This window comes from Bubalus kerabau, chromosome 1 (genome assembly GCF_029407905.1).
Source record: "Bubalus kerabau isolate K-KA32 ecotype Philippines breed swamp buffalo chromosome 1, PCC_UOA_SB_1v2, whole genome shotgun sequence".
Lineage (NCBI taxonomy): Eukaryota > Metazoa > Chordata > Mammalia > Artiodactyla > Bovidae > Bubalus > Bubalus kerabau.
The window spans coordinates 79582199-79606832 of NC_073624.1; the positions used below are offsets into that span (position 1 = coordinate 79582199).

Below are 24634 nucleotides of genomic sequence, written 5' to 3' on the forward strand. Positions count from 1 at the left end.
GGTGGGTGGAAAGAATAGTGGAAAAGGTACCAGCTGTTCTACAAAGAAGAATTAGGGCCTGAAATTCAGTAAGGTATGGGCAGTAGAAAGGAGGGAAAAGACCTACATACCTCACAAAAGTGAGCATGGAGGAGTGGAGCTGAACAGTGAGAAAAGCAAAAAGTCAAAGGTGACTCGCCTGGAGGACTGGAAGAATGGCAGTGTCATGGAGATGCAGTGGGAGTTCCGGAATGAGGTCTGATTTGAGGAAGAGAGTGGGGGCTTTGGTCCTGGATATAATAATGTGGCTGGGGCTTCCCTGGTGCCTCAGAGGGTAAAGAATCTGCCTGCAATGCAGGAGACCTGGGTTCAATCCCTAGGTCAGGAAGATCCCCTGGAGAAGAGAATGGCAACCCACACCAGTATTCTTGCCTGGCCAATTCCACAGAAGAGGCTGGTGAGCTATAGTCCATGGGGTCACAAAGAGTTGGAAAAGACTGAGCAATGAGCACATACACATACTGACGTGAAAGATGTTAGTGAATAGCTGAAGATTCAGTTCAGTTTAGGAGAGAGGCTGCGGCTAAAGGCACATATTTCCAAGTCTTTTTTTTTTTTTTTAATCAAGGTAACAGCTGAACAGAAATATTACCTGTCATGGAAGGTTTACTCGTGAATCTCTTTAGATGGCAAGTTATCAACTTTACAAACTTTCTCTGTCTGTCTCTTTCTCTTTCAGCAATTTCAACCATCTTTATGTAAATTTCTCCCAAATCTACACTTAAGTTCCCCAAGTTCCTCCTGAACTCTAGATTAGCATTCCACCTCCTAGCTGGCACTTCTGCTGTTGCTATTTTACACTTGCTGCAGTTCAGTGTCTCTAAATTCAATGTATCTAAAACAGAATTAATTATCTTTTTCCTCAATGGCATTACCAAGCAGCCACAAGTTTTCCAGCCTAGAAATCTTGGAGCCGTCTTCAACATCTCCCCCTCTCTCACTTCCCACATCCAGTCTGTTACCAATTCTTATGTTTTCCACCTCCACTGAGCTTTTGGGATCCATGCTTTTCTTTCTATAAACTGTGCTCACGTTTTTGAAATCTTACTTCATGATTAACGATGATCTCATCATGGTTTCCCAGGCTCAAGGCTCTTCCTGGGCTAATTCATGATATACACAGTTGCTAGGTTCATCTTTCTGAAATAGGAACCTGATCATATTACTCAATACTCAAAAACTGTAGGAGTTTCCCAGGTGGCTCGGTGGTAAAGAATCCACCTGCCAATGCAGGTGATGCAGGAGACACAGTTTCGATCCCTGGGTCAGGAAGATCCTCTGGAGCAGGAAATGGCAATCCACTCCGGTATTCTTGCCTGGAAAATTCCACGGACAGTGGAGTCTGGTGGGCTATAGCCCAAAGGGTCACAGTGAGTTGGACATGACTGAACATACACGAGCACCAGCAATAACTGCAGATGGTCACAGTACAATGTCTAAGCATGCTTCCATGGTATTCACGCCTTACGTAGTATGACTGCATGAACTTTCAAGCTTTTTGTCTTTCTGCTGTTGACCTTGTACCCTTTGTGCCATTGTTTTCATTTGAATCTTTGCAAAATAAATAAATAAATAAATAAAACCCTTTTCTTTTTGAATTTTCCTTTTTGAGTTAATGATATTTCTCCAGTCAGAAATGCCCACCCTACCACCTTTTAAAACCACAAACATTGGTCCTTTTTTCAAGATCCTGTTCAGCATTATTCCAGTTTAGAGACTTTCTTCAAATCTCATAGTTTGAGTGAATAGCTCCCCTTTCAGCACTCAAATATGGGCTTCCCTGATGACTCAGTGATAAAGAATCCTCCTGGCAATGCAGGAGATGTGGGTTTGTTTCCTGGGTTGGGGAGATGGCCTGGAGAAGGAAATGGCAACCCATGCCAGTGTTCTTGCCGGGGAAATCTCATTACAGAGGAGCATGGCAGGCTACAGTCCATGGGGGTCATAAAGAGTTGGACACAACTTAGCAACTGAACAACAACAACAGCAGCACTCAAATAGCCCTTATTTCTCGGACTTGGCACTTGTTTCCTGTTGAATATGAGTGCAGAGGAATTCAGAAGGGGAATGCATCCCTTTTAGTGTAAGTGTCTATAGAGAGTTTGTGTCAGTAAAGAGATAGTACTTGAACTATACCTTGTGAATGGCACGCATTTTGGTTATCATCAATGTGAGAGAATGTTCCATAGGTGAGACTGGTATAGGGAAAATTTTGCAGCAGAACAGAAAATAAGATGTGTGACAATGAGTAGACTAGTTTGGCTAGAAAGAGAAAGTTACATTAGAGGAATAGTGGGAAAGAAGGCTGGGAAGGTACAGTTCAGTTCAGTTCAGTTGCTCAGTTGTGTCCGACTCTCTGTGACCCCAAGAATTGCAGCACACCAGGCCTCCCTGCCCATCACCATCTCCCGGAGTTCACTCAAACTCACGTCCATTGAGTTAGTGATGCCATCCAGCCATCTCATCCTCTGCTGTCCCCTTTTCCTCCTGCTCCCAATCCCTCCCAGCATCAGAGTCTTTTCCAATGAGTTAACTCTTCGCATGAGGTGGCCAAAGTACTGGAGTTTCAGCTTTAGCATCATTCGTTCCAAAGAACATCCAGGGCTGATCTCCTTCAGAATGGACTGGTTGGATCTCCTTGCAGTCCAAGGGACTCTCAAGAGTCTTCTCCAACACCGCAGTTCAAAAGCATCAATTCTTCAGCGCTCAGCTTTCTTCACAGTCCAACTCTCACATCCATACATGACCACAGGAAAAACCATAGCCTTGACTAGATGGACCTTTGTTGGCAAAGTAATGTCTCTGCTTTTCAACCTATGCTATGTAGGTTGGTACAGTGGGGTCTATAAAGGATTATGGAAAGCTAAGAACTTTGGACTTCATCCTCTAAAAAAATGGTACTCTTTTTTTTTTTTTTTTTTTTTGAGAATATGTTAAAAACAATGAGTTTTCACTCCCCAGAAAATTCAGTTAATGTACTCAAATCTGTTCAAGTCATTTCAAGTTCACTGGCCCCTGTAGCTAATCCACAAATCCAAGATTAAGAAATTTTGCTCTAGGCAATGGGAAGCCTCTGTGAAGCTTTGAGCAGAGACTCCGTGTGATGAAAGAGGGTTTTAGGCACATCATCCACGAGGAGTGCACAGAATAGACTGTAGGGGGGGTGGAGCATGGGGAAGTGGGGTGTGTATGTGCAATTAGCTGACTTCTAAAATACATGGATGAGGTCATAAGGGCCTGAACTTGGGTGGTTGGGCAGGAAGTGATGATTATGGGAGAAGCTTTGAAGGGAAAGCCAATCTGGTGACTGATTAGATACTGAGGCTGGAATTGAGAAAAGGGCCAAAGATAACTGTCAACATTTGATGTTGAGTGGCTGGAAAAAAGACGGTCTCATTCTTAGAAATAGCAATCAGAAGGGGAGCTGGTTTTAGAGGGGAAATGGTTAGTTCATTTTAGATATCCTGACTGTTTTATGATTTTGGGTGGGGGACAGTTCCAGCTCTAAAGTAAGTTAAGTTTAGGATAAGGCCTAAAGTTAGAAACTAGATAATGACACGTTGGGCAAATAGACATACAGTAAATTTTACTCTTAATTAAACCACAAAGGTTCAAAAGAAGGCTAAAATCATAATTTAAAGTAATATACTTTGTTTACTAAAAATATCACCAAAGTCTATCTTATAAGACATAAGGGGATCAATAAAGTAATGCAAAATTTTTTTGAGAAAGTATGGAGAATAAATGACCAGTTATATAAATAACTTTAAAATTTGTACTTTGCTTTGGGCACACTAGCAGGAAAACAGAGGGAAGAGGTACAAGTTAAAGGATAAGATCTTTAAACTGGACACGAGTCAAGGGAACCACTAAACATCGGTGCCTCTTGTCAGTCCAGCCTCCAGAACCCCATGTTCTGGTAACAACACTTTGTTTTCCTCTTGGTGAATTACCACTTGCCATCTAACATTTCATAAATTTATTTCCATCTGTTTTTCATGAAGGAACTTTTAGAACAGTTGACTGGTTTTCACCAAATTCGACATAATAATAATAAATGTTATCAAGATACAATCCTAGAAAAGTTCAGGGGCATCTCAAAACAAGAAAAAAGCTGTTGATAATTTAAAAAATCATATGTTCTTCCTAGCACACATGAGCCTAATGAGACTAAATGAATCCACCTACATTTCAAGGTCGAGGACTGAATGAATAAGTCTCCTGTTCCCTGAGTGATTCATAAGTGAAATTTTCTCCACTGTACCACGGCTAAAAATATGCTAATCATGCACTTCATTTCTGACAAGTATCACTGTGGTCAAGAATCAAGGGGGAGGCTAATTAGTTTCAGTATCTATTCAATTTGCCAGCAAAGTCAGAACCAGGAAGTCAAACCCAACTGCCACCTGCTGTATGACTTTACAAAGAATAGACCGTTGCTGAGGCAGAAAGGACGGCTCATCCCTTACCTGCAGTGGACCACCACAGGCCCTCGGCCCGCGGAGGCAAGTCTGTCTTCTTCCACATCCAGCATGAGCTGCAGAAGGGGCTGGGCACTGTCTGGAGTCTTGTGATCGGGCCATGAGGTGTACCAGTAATGTTTCACACGTTGGGTGTGACTTCCTTGCTGAAAATAGAAATAGCCACCAAGCGCTTCATTTACTTGTGGAACTAAAAGGCATCCAAACCACAATACTAAACACTTTCTATCACTGCCATCTTGCTTGCTCCTCACTTCTAGGTGGCCATAAAATCTAGGAGACTTATGAAGAATATTCTTTCAACCTGAGAAAAATTTACTGTAAATATGCTGATGTCAAAATCTGACAGTCTTGCTTCAATTAAATGAGAAATATATACATGATATATATTTAATATAGAAAACATATATATGCTAGATATGTTTGTAATTTATGATCATGAACATAATGGTAGATGAATAAATGGCCAAGAATTGGGATATAGTGTGTTTCCTGTTCTTTGAATGCTCCAGACAGATTATTATAAACATATTGACCAGTATAAGAATGCTTAATTTTATACCCACTCTAATGATTCTACACTCACCCTAAATACCAGTTTTTAACAGTAGTGAGGAATCCCTGTAGTAAAGGAGTGACAAGGGAGGGTCCATGCACATCATTTCAAAACCAGGTTGGGGCCTGGCGTAGACTAGGCACTAGAGAATACATGTTGAAGAACAGGTTTCTCTAAGTGCCTTCCTATCATGAATTTCCCATTAAAACCCATCAGTGCAGCTCTGTCTCAACTTTCTTCTTTGTGATGATTCTGTCCCAGCAGTGGGGTTCTAGATAGGACTGGAATCTTTGGGATGCTTGCTCTCTAGAAGTAAAAACAATAGCAACAATACCATGGCAACATCCCTCAGCATTTGCTGTCCAAAACTTAAATAAGATAAATTTTCTATGACATAATCTGGTCTGGGAAAGTCCCTATAAATGACTGTAACTCCAAGTTTTGGAAGATCTCAACAACACTTCAGGCTTTTCTTGCCTCCCACAACCACCCACGAGTGCAGATTTTCCCTTTCACAGTTTCCAGGCCTTACTTAAATCTGCTGAGACAAAGTGACATTAAAAAAAGAAATCATGGTAACATCTCCAGCACAAGCCTTTAGTCCTTTAGTTAAAGGTATTCAAAAGGTTAAATCAGAGGTGTTATATATATGCAAATTAGAAGACCATAGCACCCTACTTAGTGGATTTCTTTAATGTCTACTTAAATTAATTATTCCACAGAGTGATAGTAGCTGACAACAAAATACATAAGGGAGTGATTAGAATTTCTTCTTGATCTTGACATTATTTAACTTGTTTAACTTGAATCTGCAGTTCTTAGGACAAAAAAGTTCAAAATAAAAATGCAATCCTCTAACACCTTCCACTTTGTAGACAGCTACAGCTCCATATTCTTACCTTTAAGACAAGGTTTCGAACAGTATAGTTATCGCATTCATTTACACTGATAACCAGAACCTCAACTTTTCCATATATTCCTCTCTTTTCTGGCCAATAAAGCACACATTTCTGGAGGAGGGGAAAGAAGAACACGGCAAATATTAACGGTTTTCATTGGCCTGGAAGCACTTTTCTTTCAAGCATCTCAAAAGTTTCTATTTAGTTAAATAAAATAAATCAAGTATCAATTTTAAACATTCTGTAAATGACCTAAAACCACCGAACTATACATTTTAAATGGATAAACTTTATAGTATATATATATATGCATGTGGCACGCAGTTGTGTTCAACTCTATGCAGCCCAACTCTTTGTAACCCACCAGGCTCCTCTGCCCATGGGATTTTCCAGGCAAGAATACTGAAGTGGGTTGCCATTTCCTCCTCCAGGGGATATTCCCGACCCAGGGATAGAACCCACGTTTCTTCCGTCTCCTTCATTGGCAGGAAGGTTCGTTCGTTCGTTTGTTTACCACTAGTGCCACCTGGGAAGCCCATAGTATGTATAGTATAAATTATACCTCAATCAAGTTTGTTTTTTTTTTTAACCAGTACTATTGCTGTTAATCCCATACAAAAAAATAATTCAGGCAAAATTTCTCAAATCCCCACAGAGAAATTAAGGGCTAATTCAGAACTGAATTAAGAATTAGGAGATCCAAATATTAGAGTTTATCATGAGATGAACAAGGTGAAAATAAAATGTTCTCCCCTATGATTGAGGCAAGTCACATTTCCTTGGGGTTTCCCTGGTGGCTCAGACGGTAAAGAATCTGCCTGCGGTGCAGAAGACAAGGGTTCAATCCCTGGATCGAGAAGATCCCCTGGAGAAGGGAATGGCTACCCACTCCAGTATTCTTACCTGGAGAATTCCATGGACAGAGGAGCCTGGTTGGCTACAGTCCATGGGGTCGCAACGAGTGGGACACAGCTGAGTGACTAACACTTTCACTTTTTCACACATTTCCTGCTTCATCAAACTAAAGTCTCTAGTAAGAGTATCTGTAATGTGTTAGATGCCACAGAATGCAGTCTCCCCTGTACGTAAAGTAGACATAATGGCCATTAATATATCTGTGGTATTGTATTTGCCAGGACCAATTGCCTTTTCATCTACAAGATCCATTGAAATAAATGTGTAGCAAAATTATTTTTAAAATTTTTATGAAGGATCCTCTTTGAAGGGTTTAATAGAAGTAATAACAATTATATTGCAACAAGAAAACATAATATGATGGATAAGGTGCAAGCTTTGGAGTCAAAGAGCCTGGGACCAAATTTTGGTGCTACCATTTATCTATGAGTCCATAAACAGGGAACATAAACTCCCTCTGGCCTCAGCTTCCTCAAGATTTAATACATGGAAAGCACTTAAGACAAAGCTAAGCATACAGTAAGCATTCAAAACTTGATATTATTATTGTTATTATATTTTACAATACTGGATTATGGGATGGGTTTTTGATCTAAAGTGATTAGATCATTACTTAAATATGCATTAGATCATGCATCAAATATATTATTTTTATGATATCATCACAAAATGAGTTTCAAACATACATATAAATTCATATTATTTATTCTTTTGCCTTTTAAACAACCACAAAAGAACTACTACTTTTTTACCACATATTTTAATGTCTAAGAATAAAAGTGTGAAAGTTAATGCTTTATCTTCAGTGCCCAGGGAAGTAATTTAATTTTAGAAATATTGTTTAAATAGAATTCATCATTTTCTTTCAAACACACATGCATATTGATAAAGAAATTCTTTCACTTATTGCCTTCGGTTAGGGACCTTTCAGTCCTCAGGAAGCTTGTTTCTTTATGTCTATGTCAAAGGCATATGACCACACTTAAAAATAGTTAAGTTCTTATAGATTTAAAAGAGCAACAGCAAAAAAATTACAGAATTACAGAACTAAAGGAAAAGACATGTAACATATCAGAAACACACCTCTGGGGCTCTATCATGCTAAGCACCAAATGCTCTATGTGACAGAGCCACAAGGAAGTCACTTCATCTAGTGGAATCACTGTTTTTCATCCACTACAATAAAAACACATTTGCCTACTCTACATTCTGGTCCTTTTCCAAACAAAGTAAATCATTTTCACCTCTATTTCCATGTCATCCCACCCCCAAGACTATCAAGCAATCAGGTTATCAGGCTTAGTCTGGCTAATATAACATTAACATTTAAAAAAAGAGAAACCGTCAGCACAGGGAATTATACTCAAAATCTTGTAATACCTTCTAATGGAAAAGAATCTAAAAAAGAATCATACATATATCTGTATAACTGAATCACCTTACTGTACACCTGAAACTAACACAGCACTGTAAATCAACTATATTTTAATAAATTTTTTTTTAAAAATAGCAATCTTTAAAAAATAAAGCAATTTCTTTCCCTCCTCATTTATGAATTGCCAAATGTCTGAAATTTCCCCGATTTGTTAAAGATAATCATACTAACCAAATTGCCTGGTTGCTTTCAATGGAGCATCAATTATTTCGCTGCAAGACCCGAGCTATTGTGTGACTTAAAACCCATGCCTCCTGGATGAATCCAAGAAGAGTGACAAAGAATCTTGCAAAAGGTATTGAACAAAGAAAGAGGCATTCAGTGGCCCAGCAGTCAGGCATATATGCCCCATTGTCCAGGATCTGGCCTGAGTAGCAGGCCCCTCAGTGAGAAGGTGGCTCTTGAAACTGGTAAGAAAAACTGCCAGGCAGGAGTTCTCAGCTTGCACCCTGACTCTTAACAATACAATCCAGGCTTGTGCACCTACTTGATAAATGAAAGCACTGCTTGCTTCTCTCCTGAGCTTGCCGGGGCCCTCTCGAATGTTTTTCTTGACTCTTTACCAAAAATGCAATTGGCAGCCGGCTCCCAGTAGACAATGTAATGTGACTTGTTCATTCAAACAACCCTTAATTAGCATCCCATCTCCTTTCTGAGATACAATAGCTTATTTTTACACACTGAATACATTTTTCCCCTCTTTAAGGAGGATGTAGAAAAAGAGACCAGATAAGTGTGGGTGCTTTTGAATATGAAGTGAGCGAGAGCTGCAAATGTGGTTGTTTCTAAGGGCATCAGTTCACATTTGAATTATTTTTGTGAGTAGCTTTTTACGGTTTTTTCATTGTGGCGTTAACAATGATATGAAAAAGAAAAATGCAAGGAAGGAAAGTGCTCTCTTAAAGATAATATTGTGACATCACACTAATTGTGTGTAATTCGAAATAGCACGCTATGTAGCAGAATATAACCCCAAATCATCACTATTCTGTTAGCTGGGCCAGTTCTTTCAGTAAAATTATCTATTAATTCCAAGAATTCATAATTTGGAGGACAAAGAGGTTTCCAGAAGGTTATGTGTCTCTTGTATAAACAAGTAATTAGTGAACCTTGACTGTAAAGATCCTGGACATCAACCAATTTTTCATCATCAGTGGTTTACAGCAAAAGTAGAATGCAGTGCAAAGCAATGCAAACCCATATTTTTATAATCTATTTTTTTTTCTTTGATCATCCCTCTCACTCTCACCACATTAGGGTTATTTGTGTATAAAGAGGAAGCAAGTCTAGCTAGTATATTAGTTGCCTGAAAAGAAAATCTATTTTTAAGTTACTTTCTTTTTAAATTCTATGCATTTAAAATCAAAGAAATTTTTGCTTTATGAGCTAAAGATGTATCATCACAAAGGAAATGGCTCTAAATAAACAAAGAGATACTTAGTTGCAGTTGGGTTATATTTGCGTAAAAGAGAATGGATCAGATTGTCTAAAATTATTATGGTTTTTTTTACTCTAATTCTTAGTATTCCACCTAATATTACTAACATAGATGCAGCAATTTGATATTAAAAGCATCTTTACCAAAATATATCATTGAATCCCTTCCATGATCATTTGTCTTAAGTAGAACAGAGAGTAGATATTGTTATTGTTATTATTTTTTTTATAATTTTACAGCTGAGAATACTGAAGCTCAGGTGTTTTGGTAGGGGTCTCTGAGAACATGCTCTTGGAACCAAGACCCTTTGAGCAAATATCACTTTATAAATCCAAGCTTTGGTGTTTGGATTTCTGCTCCAATAACCAACTCTTTTCTATACCATTAACCAATACTCTCCCTTCCCTCTGTGAAATACACTAATACTCAACGGAACACTGAATGCCCTCCATCCACTCTCTTACTAAGTCCAGTACTTCTGTCACTGTCTGCTGAGCTGTATGTTAGTAAGTGGTATTTGTATCCAAACCTTTTAAGGACAGCTGCATTCATTTAATGAAACGTCACATAAATTCATGAAACATGAGGGTAAGAAGAAAAAAAGAATTGTTCCATGAAATAATTGTGTGAGTTAATTAGGTTTTCATGGGAGTGGGGGGAAGTGGATCAGTAAAGAAAACTGCATGCAAATCAGGTACAGGTGAGACTTAGAAAAGGGCAAAGTTTGGAAATACAGACAAAATTCTGCATTCATATGGTTTTATAAACTTTACTATGTTCTCTCATTTTAAAGAAACTGAAATGGGACATTTTAATGATATATAAAAGGCAGGAATTACACAAACTACATGACCTGGAACCAATATTAAAAATAACAAAAGACTGTCCCATAATAAAATAATGAACAAATCTGAATAGGAACAACTGTACCTGTTTTAAGACAAAACAAAAGAGCTTTTTGCTGTGTTTGAGTCTCCACTCTGACGTTCTTGGATTATATGTGTCAAATAAGAGGGCTTCTAACTATAGTTAGAAATAAACCAAGTTACAGCAATTGAATGGAGAACAGCTGAATTACAAATTAGGGTGCCGAATTATACCTGGAATGTAAGCATGTTTGAAAGAACAGGTGAGTAATATTTCTTAGGGACTGTCAGCCTCAGAATTCCTGGCCACTCTTAATTGCTTGTGCAGCATAACCATCCAGCCCCCGGTCATTCAGGAAATGAGCTGAGGCTGCTGGGCAGTGCTGGGCAGTGCTGGGTCAGGCTGCTTCCCTAGAAACCAAATATCTAATTCTGATCGTCCAGAACAGCTGAATACCGGTTAATGGGTCTCCACTGTCCTTCAACATAACCCTCCCTGACCTTGTTGACAGACACTCTGACTATGGGACTTTGTTTGCTCATTTATTTCCATGCTTGGTACAAAGAGTGAATCCTCTTGTCCACCCTACACTTCTAACTTGAGCATGACTCCCGCATCACAGTTCCAATCCACACTTTCAAATTGTCCACTACTTTGAATGAACAGACCTTACGCTTTTTCTTTAAACTAAGTCAAAATGCTTTATCCTTCTCCTCTTTCCTTAGAATGGTTAGAGATTTTAAACCAGGACTGTAAGCAATCCCAGATACTGCTCTCTGGCTGCAATCACTGCTTGGACTAGAACTTTCTCCCTTCCCACCTTAACTAGGAAGAAGACTTGAGGAGGGTATGTAGAGAGGTGAGAAGGAGGAGTTGGGAGTCAGATTGCTGGCTGTTTAGCCTGGGCAGGTTGCTTAACTGCCCTGGACCTCAGTGTCTTTCATTGAGTTTTACAAATAAGCTTATTGTAAAAATTAATTTCTAAGCACACTGTTAGTGTTCAATAAACATTAGTTATTTGGAAGATCAAACAGCCCAGTTTCTACACTTTCTAGGTATATTTGATGAACTTTCTAGATTATCTAACTCTAATTTTTTTAGCTAATTTTAAATAGTTGAGAAGATGTACTTTTATTTTATGGATTTAGAATATAACATAGTATAATTAAATTTAATTACAAGTGTTTTATCAGGAAAATTTATTTTCTCTTTAAATGTACAGCTTAAAAAGATCTACTTTATTTTTAACTATAATTTACTTACAAATCAATCATTTCCACCTGAATACCCATCAGATTTCATAATGAAACTTAAGGTAAACATGGGATATACTTGATTAATATTTATATTGTAAAGAAACACTTGTTTTGGATGTATTTAATTAAATAAAGTCATCTACAGTAGCTGTGATTTGACTTAAGTCATTACTTCTATAAATTCATAAGATTCTTATAGGCTGCCATATATAAATTTTAAAATGCTCTCCTGATCTCGGTGTAAACTGTCTTCCATCTCTCTTACTCTACCATATGTTTTCTCCACTCCTCATAAGACCTGACACTGTACCTATATCTAATATTTTAAATTTTTGTTTCTTGTTTACCATGTCTACTCTTTTAGATTGTAGCTCCATGAAAGGAGGGATCTTTGACTATTTTGTCCATAAAGATATAATCCATGTGCCTACACTGGTGCTTGATGGGTGATAGTTGATAAACATCTGTTGAATGAATACACACACACTACTGGATGTTTGATAAAGAAGAACGAAGTACTGAAAGTCATCAAGGTTAGTGGGGAATTCTAGATGCTAAAGGTAATGGTGATAGTGTAGTGTCTGTCCCTGGAATTCTCCAAGCAAAAATATTGGAGTGCTTAGTCACTTTAGTCGTGTCCGACTCCTTGCGACCCTATGGAACTTAGCCCGCCAGGCTCCTCTGTCCATGGGATTCTCCAGGCAAGAACACTGCAGTGGGTTGCCATTTCCTTCTCCAGGGGATCTTCCCAATCCAGGGATCAAACCTGGGTCTCCTCATTGCAGGCCTATTCTTTACCACCTGAGCTACAGGGAAGCCCAAAGATGATGGCACAGTTAGATATATTTCTAACATTGGGAATATATTTTTTCAAAAGTTCTTATCACTTAGGTCATTTCACATCTAAAATTATAAATTAATAATGAAAGATGTGGATAAAAAGATTGGAAATGACTTTATCTATTTCCAATATAAGGAAATGATTACATACATTTTAGCAACCATACAGTGAAATTCTAGCAGTCATTTAAAAATCATGTTTTTGATGAGTTATTAATGATACGGAGAACACTCATAATGTTAAAAGCAGAATATACAAAGAATACAGAACCCTCTTTCATTCTCTGTAGTCTTCAGCAAAATGTAACATTCCAGGCCCATCTCCCTTCACTCCCTACTATGCTCAGGCCACACCAAGCTGCTCAGCATGCTCTGTGGTGTCGTGTCTGCCTCTGTGTGCTGTTGCTTTGCCAGGTTTATGTTCCTTGTGCACCTACTTCCTCTGCAGGTCCCTGCTGAAAAACTGTAAGGCACCATAAGAGCTATTTGGACAAAGAAATGTAATTAAAATAAATCTTATCCATAATTTTATCAGTTAGAGAAAGGAAGAGAATGAAATTGGGGAATACTTAAAATACAATTTCTTTATTTTGCTTTTTAAGATTAAACTGCTTGCAAAGTGCTGAACAGGTCAATGGGCAAAATGGGGTTTTTAAGTATTTAAGTCACATAGGTGAACTCAGATGAAAGATGTAAATATTAAGACAGAATATGGCAGTATTAACTACTCGAGAGAAGTATTTCGTTAGGCCAGATCACCAAGTAATGCTCTGACTTCGTGAACGATAATTCGGTGTCTTATTCCTTCTTGAAGCCAACAATGGGTACTTTGTCTTTTAATGTCTTGCATCCTTATTTATGAGCTTCCCACGTGGCTCAGATGGTAAAGTATCTGCCTGCAATGTAGGAGACCTGGATTTGATCCCTGGCTTGGGAAGATCCTTTGGAGAAGGGCATGACAACCCACTCCAGTATTCCTGCCTGGAGAATCCCATGGACAGAAGAGCCTGGTGAGCTACAGTCATGGGATCACAATGAGTCAGACACGACTGAGCAACTAACACTTTACTTTACTTTACTTTACATCCTTCTTTAGCCCATTTATTATGTTGGGGCATAATGAGTATGTGAGCTTTGGAATCAAATAAACCTGGACTAAAATTGGGCCTCCATCACTTACTAACTTTGAGACTATAGGCAAATGATTTAACCTCTGACCTTCATTTCTCATCCATAACATAGGTATAGTAAATCTTGCTTTGTAGAGATAGAGTGAAAATGAACTGAATTAACATATGAACTGTGCTTACTATATACATTCAACAAATGGCAGTCTGTGGAAAATATCTTCCACCGTACACATAATATGACCGACATTCATAGCCACTTCTTTCTTAGCAGAAAGTCTGAGCTAGTCTGAGGACTTTGGAAATATAGAAATGCTTCTTGTCCTGTTTAGACTGATCCTACTCTAGCTTTTCAGGTTTTAGCTGCTGTGTCTTCTCTAGTTAAGCAATAGTTCATGTTAAAAGTTTGAACACTGTGTTTTCAATGTTTTATTTCTTTCAAGAGGAATTTCTTCATGAGATTTACGTAAATGAAGAAATCAAACTTACCAAAAATAAAAATTGCTTCTCTTTTCACACCATAGATGAGAACTGATTTGTCAGCTTTATTTTAAAAATTTTTGCCTATTCTTATTTAATAAAGTAACTATGAGAATATTGTGATTATTTAATAAGAGCTGGCAATTATTCTTTTATTTATTTATTAGAAAGTAGAAAGGTTCATGAAAATACAAAGCCTGGGAATTTCTAAAGATAACTCCACCCTCACATATTTTTGGAGGAAATGATTTTTGTCTATTTCAAACAATGACGCTTAACACAATTGAAAGTTGGCACATTTTTGGTAAACAGCATCTTCCTGGCAGTGTGAAGGCTACTGCCTATTTCTTTTGAGTCAGACTTTTCAGTATCATTTTGATTTGTAAAACATTAAAGTTTCTTCCATAGTATTCTTTGTACATCTTTAGAGAATCTGGATGGAAAGGAATTTTCATTTTAATTTAATGAGTAATCAATAATAACAGAGTCAAAATCCTTATTGCAATATTTGGAATTATGACAGGCCATGGGAAAATACATGTAGCAAATTGCACACAGAAGTGTAACATAATGTATCAATATTTACTTTGATATTTCCAGAATATATATCTCAGACACTTAAAAAGGCAAGAGGCTAAAAATGGTAAGAAAAAATAATACCTTTTCCATTTCTGAATTATGCAGCCAAAGTGAAAAATAAAAACCTCAGTCATCCTTTATGTGGACATTATTTTTTCAAAAATTCTGGCTTTCAACAGATCTACTTGACTCTCCTATGGAGAACAAGAATTCTGAGAATGGTACCAACAGGTTTGCATGCTAAGTTGCTTCAGTTGTGTCTGACTCTTTGTGACCCTATGGACTGTAGCCCACCAGGCTCCTCTGTCCATGGGATTCTCCAGGCAAGAATACTGGAGTGGGTTGCCATTTCCTTCTCCAAGGGATCTTCTCGACCCAGGGACTCCTTCTGACCCAGGAAATCCAACCCTGTCTATCTCCTGCATTGGCAGGTGGGTTCTTTAGCAACGGTGCCACCTGGGAAGCCCACAGGTTAGCTTCAGGTTTAATGCACTTGAAAAGGAAAGAACAAGATGGGCTCTGTTTGCACATTCACATTTAGAATGGAGATGTCTGAGCATTGTCAGTTAACCAACTCATTGTCACTTTGAAATACATATTTATCTCATATAGCAGTTCTCTTAGAATGACAAACTTTGGTCTTGGGGACAGAAGGGAAGAATATAGCTGTCTGTTAGGGCTTTGGCATATTTGCCAATTATTCATATTATCTCTGTTGGCCTTTAAAATATGTCACATCCTATTTAACTTCTAGCGAATTCTTACTCATTAACCAGCAATCTTAGCTTCTTCTGTCCTGTCCTGATGAAACCTGACTCAAGAATAAGTTACAGCACCATTGGTGTATCTCTGTCTTTTTGTCTAAGGAAACAAACATATCATAACATTTGAGGAATGAAATGCTCAGGACAACAAAAATCATAATTTATCTTACACAGTTACTAAACCTGTTCTCTGATCCTTGTGGGATATATGCTTTGCCAAGCATTAATCCTTAAAAAATATGCAACAAATAATGTTTTCAGTGGAAAAAAACTTGTTTCAAAACATTTACATCCTTATATTTATGTAATCGCATAAATCACAGTGCTTTTTCTATGCCAATTTTGTATGATTTTACTTTTAATAAAAGAAATAGAATTAATAAAGGTATGAATGTTCTTTGAGAAAATACATCATGACAATCTATTCAGAAAATGGTAATTCCAACCAAAGTGGGCAGGAGTAGTTCAGTCTATTCAGATCTAGGAAGCATCGCCAAATCTTGTGTGAGTTCTAAGGTGTCTGTGATTTCCTCTCATTCCTTTGTGGGTATTATTCTACTGATTTTTGGCTTCTGCTGTTACTACTGAGAAGCCAATTGTTAGTCATTCTGGTTGTTAAAACAATCTCTGCAGTGTTTTTCAGTTCCACAGATGTGTCTAGCTGTGGATTTATTTTATTTATCCAGTCTAGGATTTACTGTGAGAGATCAAGTCTTTCACCAATTTTGGAAAATACCTAACCATTATTTCCTCATATATTACTTCTTTTATTATATTCTCCCTTTTTTTCTAAAAAATCCATTAGACATATATTGGACATCTAAATACTATCCTCTGAAACTCTATTTCACATTTTTGGTCATTTTGATCTTCTAGGTAATTTCCTTAGCTCTGCTTTTTAATCCAGTAATTATTTATTCAACTGTGTCCAGCTTGCCAATCAACTTATCTCATGAAGTTTTTTCATTTTAATGTGTATAATATTTATTTCTAGGCCTCTTTGGTTTGTTTTTAAATCTTCCTAGTCTTTTTTGATAGTAAATTGTTCTTTTGTCAAGTTTTTAATTTTATATTTTGTATGTTTAATTATAAAAAAGCCTATATTTACAGTTTCTATTGTTTCAATTTCTTGTAGGTCTATTTCTACTATTTGTTGTTTCTGCTTTTTACTTACGTCGGTTATTTACATGTGTTTCTCAGAAGTTTGACTTCTGAGTTTATATTTGCTGGGCTTTTTCCTCTGAAATTCTGTGTAGTGTTTGCTGTGCAGATAGCAGAAGACTTTGTTTTTGTAAAGTGCCTTACCAATGCAGTATTACTTTTAATTTTTTAATTAAATGAATATAAACTAGTTTATAAATGATTTATATACATTAAAAAATACTATTTAATATTAATTACTTGCCACTTGGTGCTTCCTGGTTTTTGAATTCTGAATACTCAAGAGTACCTTACTATTGATCCCATGAGAAGGCCAGACTTTGATAGATTAATTTCCTGTTATAATCCTATTTTGGTAGGCAGGTTTATTTCTGTGGTTCACCCTTTCATTGAAGGCATAGCCCTTGCAGGTGCTCACTTCGTGGAAGGTCTCAGTTCTAAGTCCTAGCTCCTGCAAGCCCAAGGCTTTGTCTCCAGTTCTTATATTGTCATGAAAACACAAATAACCTGTAATTCTCTGGTTTTATGAATTTTATTCAGTTTTTTACTACTAGAATTTACTTTCTCCCCCAAGCTCTGCTATGCATGCCATATCGTATTTCACTCAGTATGACTGGTTTTTCAAATTATCTAGCTTGCCATATTAACATAAGTTCTATGTATATATGCATGGGTATAAATACACAGAGAATATACCTTTAAAACTTGAAGAATTTTTTTTTCCTGCCATGAAGGTAAATTGTCACAGATATTAAACAACTGTGCAGGACTTGTCAGTGGCTTATTATGTTGACAAGTTGATATTGGGTGAAATAGCTAAGAATATTAGGGATTATTTTATTATGCCACTTTAGACTTTCATATAAGATTCATATAAATGCATTTATTTAGTAAGCATATAGCTAATGTAGTATACATTACTGTATTGGCCAGTATTCATCTACTAGCCAAAAATATAATTTTTTTCCCAGGATAAATTTCAGAAAAAGATTCTTTGTCTATTGTAGCAAAAATGGAAGAAAACAACAAAACTTTAAAAGAACTTTAAGTTGCTGTTTGTGTACCTGAGTTTTCTGCATTAGCAGCATGGTTATACTATGGTTGGTGGTTGCAACTCACCAAAGGAGTTAAAGGGAAATTTCCATTTTCTTAAATTCTTATTGTCAGGGTGAGACACGGGCATAGTCATTTTGATCAGAAAACAAACACAAATTCTGGCTAAAATCAGACTGTAAATTATCTCAATAAGATGTCATGAAATGTAGGTAGTGTCTAGGATAGCACTCTTTGGGAATTACACAGTTTTATTTTTATCATGCAAAATACAGAAAGCATATTCTATAAGCTGGATCCTTAGAAAAGTTTACTAGTATGGATATGGGATCTAATTTTGTCTCTTTCTTGGATTTTGTTTTATGAAAATATTGAGAAAGTTGTTTGGTTTGGTTAACTTCAAACCTTTCTCCAAATTTCACTTTCTCAGTGAGGTATATCCCCCTGTATAATACTGCAGCTTGCTCTTCTCCTACTGCTCCCTACAGCTCAGACACCCAGTCCCCTTATCCCACTCTACTGTTTTTTCCTACCAGTATCTATCCCTTCTAATATGCTATATTCTTATGAAATTCTGCTTCTTGCTTTTTGTCTGTCTCCCCCTCACTAGAAAGGTAAAATCTACCAAGGGCAGGAATCTTTGTGTTTGTTTACTAACAAGCTGCCAGCAACTAAAATAGTATCTGGGGCTTTCCTGGTGGCTAAGTGGTAAAGAACTCACCTGCCGATGTAGGAGATGTGGATTCAATCCCTGGTCCAGGGAGATCCCACAGGCTGCGAAGCAACTAAGCCCGTCTACCACAACTATTGAGTCTGCGCTCTTGAGCCCGCAAGTTGCAACTACTGAAGCCTGAGCACCCTAGAGCCCCTGCTTCACCACAAGAGACGCCACCACAGTGTGTGTGTGTGTGTGTTAGTCGCTCGGTCCTGTCCGACTCTTTGTGATCCCATGGATTGTAGCCCACAAGGCTCCTCTGTCCATGGTGAGAAGCCCACAAACCGCAACTAGAGAGTAGCCCCTGCTCTCCACAACCAGAGAAAAGCCTGCACAGCAATGAAGACCCAGCACAGCCATAAATAAATAAGTAAATAAAATAGTATCTGTCACTTAGTAGGTGCTCAAAAATTGCTCATGATGTAAATGAACAATTTTTTATTTCCCTATTATATATCAGAGTGGTGATTCAGGGCCCCTCATTTCCTTACATAGATATATAGATACAAATGTGAATGTTGTATGCCAAGCACATTGATTTCACTGAAAGAAAGCTATCATTCACAGGACACCAATTTCCATTTTGGGGGAGCATAAACTTACCTAGCTTTTAGGTGTCTTAACATCTTAAATTTGTTAGGAAGTATATGGTAATTTTCCTTAAACAATCTCTGTTCTAGAGTAACAGAAAAAAATACAATGTTCTGCGCTTGGGAAAAGGTCATACCTCATTTTTTTCCTTGAGTTTTGTGATCATAACAATCACGGGACTGTCCTCCTGCCAAACCATCTGCCAGAAATCATTCACGGTGTTGATCATGGGGCCCTGTGTGGCGATGAATGCTTTCTCTTTGCCACTGTAGCCCTAGTTTGAGAAAAAAAGAAAAAATGTTGGCTTTGAAGTCCATGCCTTGCACTGAAAGTTTAGGTGAAAGATCTTCAAAACAAAACAATTCTGCAGGTCCAAAAGCTACATACTTTCACGGCTTCATTGATTCGAGCACCACCATTCTAGTGGTTATTATCTCAACAAGTCGAGCATAGCACATGGTACTGAGGGTTGTCAAGCGCAGTCCTCCCCAGAGCACCTCAGAGGGAGCACTGTGGCCACAGACATACAGGAAAGGAAGACCTACCGACATTGATTATGACCAAGCGAGCAAAACAAAACTTGCTGGTAACCAAGTTAAATCAAAATTAATCTAGTCTGAGGGGTGAAAAAAAACCCCAACAATTCCAGACAGTACATCAACATGCTTATCAGAAAGAAATTTAGGTTTATTTACTTACCCTAATATAATTAGCATTGATGTAAGTGCTCAAAGAATCAGTTACATTTTTTGGTCTTAAACATACTCTACTGAGGGGATCTAATGAAGAAAACAAGAAAGAATAGGTTAGCCAGATTTTCTCTTTTAAGTTTCTTAGAATGTCAATGGGGCGTCCCTGGTGGCTCAGATGGTAAAGAATCTGCCTGCAATGCAGGAGACCTAGGTTCCGCCCCTGGGTTGGGAAGATCCCCTGGAGAAGGGAAGGGCAACCCACTCCAGTATTCTTGCCAGAAGAATCCCATGGACAGAGGAGCCTGGCAGGGTACAGTCCATAGGGTTACAAAGAGTCAGACATGACTGAGCACGCATGTATCTATCATCACTTTTCTGTGTATACATAGAGTACATACTCTAGTCACAAGGGCCGAGGGCAATCTCCCAACTACTCCACATTCTTGCAGATTCTGTGCTTTTCCACATATTGTTTCCCTGCTGTCTCTGCATGGGTAAGTCGTCCTCATTCTTCAGGGCTCAGTTCAAGAGATACTTCCTTCCTGAAGCCCTCCCTTGTCTTCCTGGCAGAATTAGGCATTCTCTTCTTTGCTCAGGCTGCTTGAACTTTATTTTAGTATTTAACATCTTGTGTTTAAGTGCTTCAATTCTTTCTTGCCCTCAATGGATTGCAATGAGCCCCTTGAGAACAAAGGCTGTCTTTAATTAACTTTTATATCTTTTGTGATTTCTACTTGATATGTGGCTCAGAGTGGGTTTAATATTGAATTAATTTCAATTAGAAAGAGTTAAAATAATGCTTTTCTTCTAGATTTTTCTCTTTCCATAGCAAAGGGGACGAGAAAACTTCAATTTCTTTTCAGTATCCACTGATTATTAAAAGTTTCCACGAATGGCCTAAACCACTCACACTTGAAAAGAGGCCCACTTCCTTCAGTTTTTATAATGCCTATGATGTATATTATTTACTGGGAACTCAATCTCAAAATTGCTTAGAAGCAGGTTCCTTGTCAAGCTAAACTAAATTTATGTTGAAAATTGGTAATTTACAGTATTTCCAAATATTTAGAGATCTTGAAATACTTAAAAAAAAAACCAAGAATATAATATATGATGGAGTAGGAGAAAACAAAAATGAATTGAAGCCTTTTAAAGCTAGTTTAGTCTAATAAAAAGCCAAGTATTAAAAAACAGAATTTTGTCATTACTGTCATCATGTATTATTGTTTTCATCTTTACTGTTATAATTTTATTCATGCAGTGCATGAATTCAATGTTACATTGGACACTGATCATATTTGCTCCTCTCTCCTGCTCTTCTCTTTTTATTTCCTTTGCTTTCTTCCTTTCATTCTTTTTCCCTTCCCTTCTTCCTTATACCCTTTTCCTTCCTCCCTCCTTCCCTCTCTTCTTTCTTCTTTCCTTCTTGTTTCTTTTTTCCTCTCTACAAAGTATTACACACACATAGGTCTGGTGTACAGAGCACATGCAAGTCTGCCCTCTTCTCCATCTCTTTAAAATACGTCTGGCAATCTTAAGTCTTCTACTTAATAGACAAAATGATACCTGGATCCTGATATTTTGATTAGAATCATATCAGATTTTGTCAAAGGTTATACTGGGCTGACTCAGTGCACATGAATTTGAGCAAACTCGAGGAGACAGATGACAGAGGAGCCTGGCGTGCTACAGTCCTTGGGGCTGCAAAGAGCTGGACATGACAGCAACTGAAAAACAACACACTGGTCTGAAGATTTCCTCTTCAGGAAGAAGTGTGTTTAAGGTTGGAAGTCAGAGAGGAAGCTATTAGACAAGGGAAAAGCTTATCACTGCTAGTGATGGACAAAGGCAGAGATGAGAGGAATAGGATAGTTCTCAGGGGTGAATTCAGGAGAAGTGGGAAATGGACGGAAGGGCAGGGACTGGTCACACCTTCAAGGTGATTGGGAATCATCTTCAAGTTTGTTGTGGAAGAGACAGAAGAATCTAGGCCTGCTTTGTCCAATATGGTAGCCACTAGCCACGTGTAGGTAAATTCAAGTTAATTAAAACAAAGCAAAATTTAAATGTCAGTTCCTTGGGACTTCCCTGGTGCTCCAGTGGCTAAGACTCCACGCTCCCAATGCAGGCCGCCCAGGGTCTATCCTTGATCAAGGAACTAGATCCCACGTACTGCAACTGAAGCGCTCACAGGTCGCAACCCAAGATCCCACATGCCGCAACAAAGATGCAGCACAGTCAAATTAAATAAATATTAAAAAATAAAAATAAGCTGCTTTCTCTTTTAACAAAAGTCAGTTCCTTGGGTGCACTCACTTTACTTCAAATGCTTATTGCCACATGCAGCTAGGGACTATCTCATGGAAGACACAGGCTTGCCAGGTGGCGCTAGTGTTAAGGAACCCACCTGCCAATGCAGGAGACCTAAGAGACACAGATTCGATCCCTGGGTCAGGAAGATCCCCTGGAGAAGGAAATGGCAACCCACTCCAGTATTCTTGCCTGGAGAATCCCATGGACAGAGGAGCCTGGCAGGCTACAGTCCATGGGGCCACAAAAGAGTCAGAAGACTGAAGTGACTGAGGACTCAGCACACATGGGAGATAGGGAACATTCCCCTCATCGTAGAGAGCTTTTGTGGACAGTGGTGGTTTTGCCAATGCAGTGATGGTTATTATGTGAAAACAGGGCTCTTCAGTACTCTGTTTCTGAAACTGTAAATGTTCCCATAGTTAGTGTTCTTATTGTCTGGAATTGTTTCTGGGATTAATGATGAATTCACTAGGAAGATAAAGAAAGGAGAAACTAACTAAGGGTTTACTATTTGTTGGAACTTTCCAAGCCATTTTCCACATATGATTATGTAATTCTTTCAACAGCCTTATAGGGTAGTATGACTATTACTCCTTTTAAGGTCAAAGAAAGGCTGGCACAGAAAAATGAAGTAGCCTGCCATAAATTGTAAATATTTTCGCCGGGATAGGAAATCAAGTCTAACTCCAACATTCTGCTTGAGTCATACAACTTGTTGCCTTAATGAGTGGTTCACTGATTTGCATATCTACTCTGTTTTAGGCACATAATAAAATAAAAGAGAAAACATAATGTAAGTAGGAAACATTACTAGACTTTACATTTTTAAATAAAAAGTGAAGACCAGAGTAACTAGGACTTTAAAATTTGATTTATATTGTTTTATAGTTGTATAAATAAACTGCATGGACAAAATATACATAAAAATTCTTTGTTGTACAAATAATTTCACACTGATATCAGTTTTTTTTCCCATTGCTCTTGCAATTAAGACATAAAGATATTCTCATCACTAATATTTGTTTATATTATAAAATAATTTGATATAAATTTGACATAAACACTTTAATCTGCAACTTAAGAATATTCAGAGCCAGGCTGACATTGTACATAGAAAAAAAAAAAAAGCTACATTTTAATTAGTTCTTGGCCATCCATATTTCTACTGCAAAGCATCCTCCAAATTATGCAGTCTCACTAATTTGCACAAGCTGGAAGCTTTTAAACTTAAGAGTTTATTGTAGGTTAAAAAATAAAAACAATTATAATATTTAAAAGCTTATTCATTTAAAAATTATTTTATGTAATGTTTCAAACTTATCCCATCATACAGTCTAAAATAAACCATAAATAGCAGATTTTCATATTCATTCCCATCTTTTATGATGATTTTCCAACCACTGATGTGACTTGTCCATGCTATATTTACTAGATTATATCTTGCACGACAGGGGGTTGGGTGGGGTATTCAGGCTACAGACATTTTCAACAGAAAATCCGTCATTTGCAACATCATTTGTCAGCACAGGTGCCCTGGTTCAAGTGACCCACCCAGTTCTGGGAATGGAAAAGCTGACACAGGACTATGAAGCAGTTGTCTGATAGCATCTGGGCAGGAAACAGAGAAGGCTGAACTTTAAAACAGTCCTAATAATTTCCAAGTCCTTCTGAGATTAGGTGGTTAAGTATAATAATTGCAATGCATGTTTATGCCCTACTTACTTATGTTTGGTAAATTTGAGATGAAAAAGCCTGAGAGAGAGATACCAGATGTAACACACAGCACTTTCATTCCCTTCAGCCAATTATAGTTACAAAATATCTTTCAACAATAACTGTATCTTAGGTAAACAGGTTTAACTATAAAGACCAGTTAAAAATATGTTCCTGTGAAGTAACTATTACAATGTGTTTCCAACTCTAACAGAAGGGGAATTCCATGAACACTATTAATGGTAATTCTTGCTCTATTAGCATAAATATGGAGAATTTGGAGGTTTATGAATGAAATAATTAACTGAATTATGAAGACTCTACTATTTCAATGTTAATACTTTGAAAGAAACCTTTAGGGCTCCATCTTTCCAGAGTTATTGCCCTGAGATGTCTAGGGGTTTTGTCAAGATCCCAACTCCATCTGTTTGTTTAGTTATTGACAATATTGCTTCCTCTCCAAAGTAATTTTGTCTTTCTAGGCAGAATTAATTACTCCGTCCTCCTACAGCACTTGGGCAACATTTCTATTCTGGCTGTTGTTGTTGTTTAGTTGCTAAGTCATGTCCTTTGCAACCGCATGGACTCTTACATTGGACATAATTACTCATTTACAGGTATCTTCTCTGGTCCATGACCTCTTTGATATTATATGATTTTCCTTATTCTTTCCTGGTTCCTGGCATTTAGCTCACTGCTTGACATCGATAAATTTCACAG

General features: G+C 37.7%; 1 protein-coding gene across 1 annotated transcript in view; it reads right to left on the reverse strand.

Moving 5' to 3' along the window:
• PTPRR (protein tyrosine phosphatase receptor type R) overlaps positions 1-24634 on the reverse strand; it is a 277193-nt gene that overhangs the window by 22508 nt on the left and 230051 nt on the right. The window contains exons 9-12 of the mRNA XM_055580529.1: positions 19896-19975; positions 19333-19470; positions 5976-6086; positions 4509-4666 (exon numbers count right to left, since the gene is read on the reverse strand). Of these exons, the coding sequence (XP_055436504.1) occupies positions 4509-4666; positions 5976-6086; positions 19333-19470; positions 19896-19975 (487 nt within the window). The remainder of the gene's footprint in view (positions 1-4508; positions 4667-5975; positions 6087-19332; positions 19471-19895; positions 19976-24634) is intronic.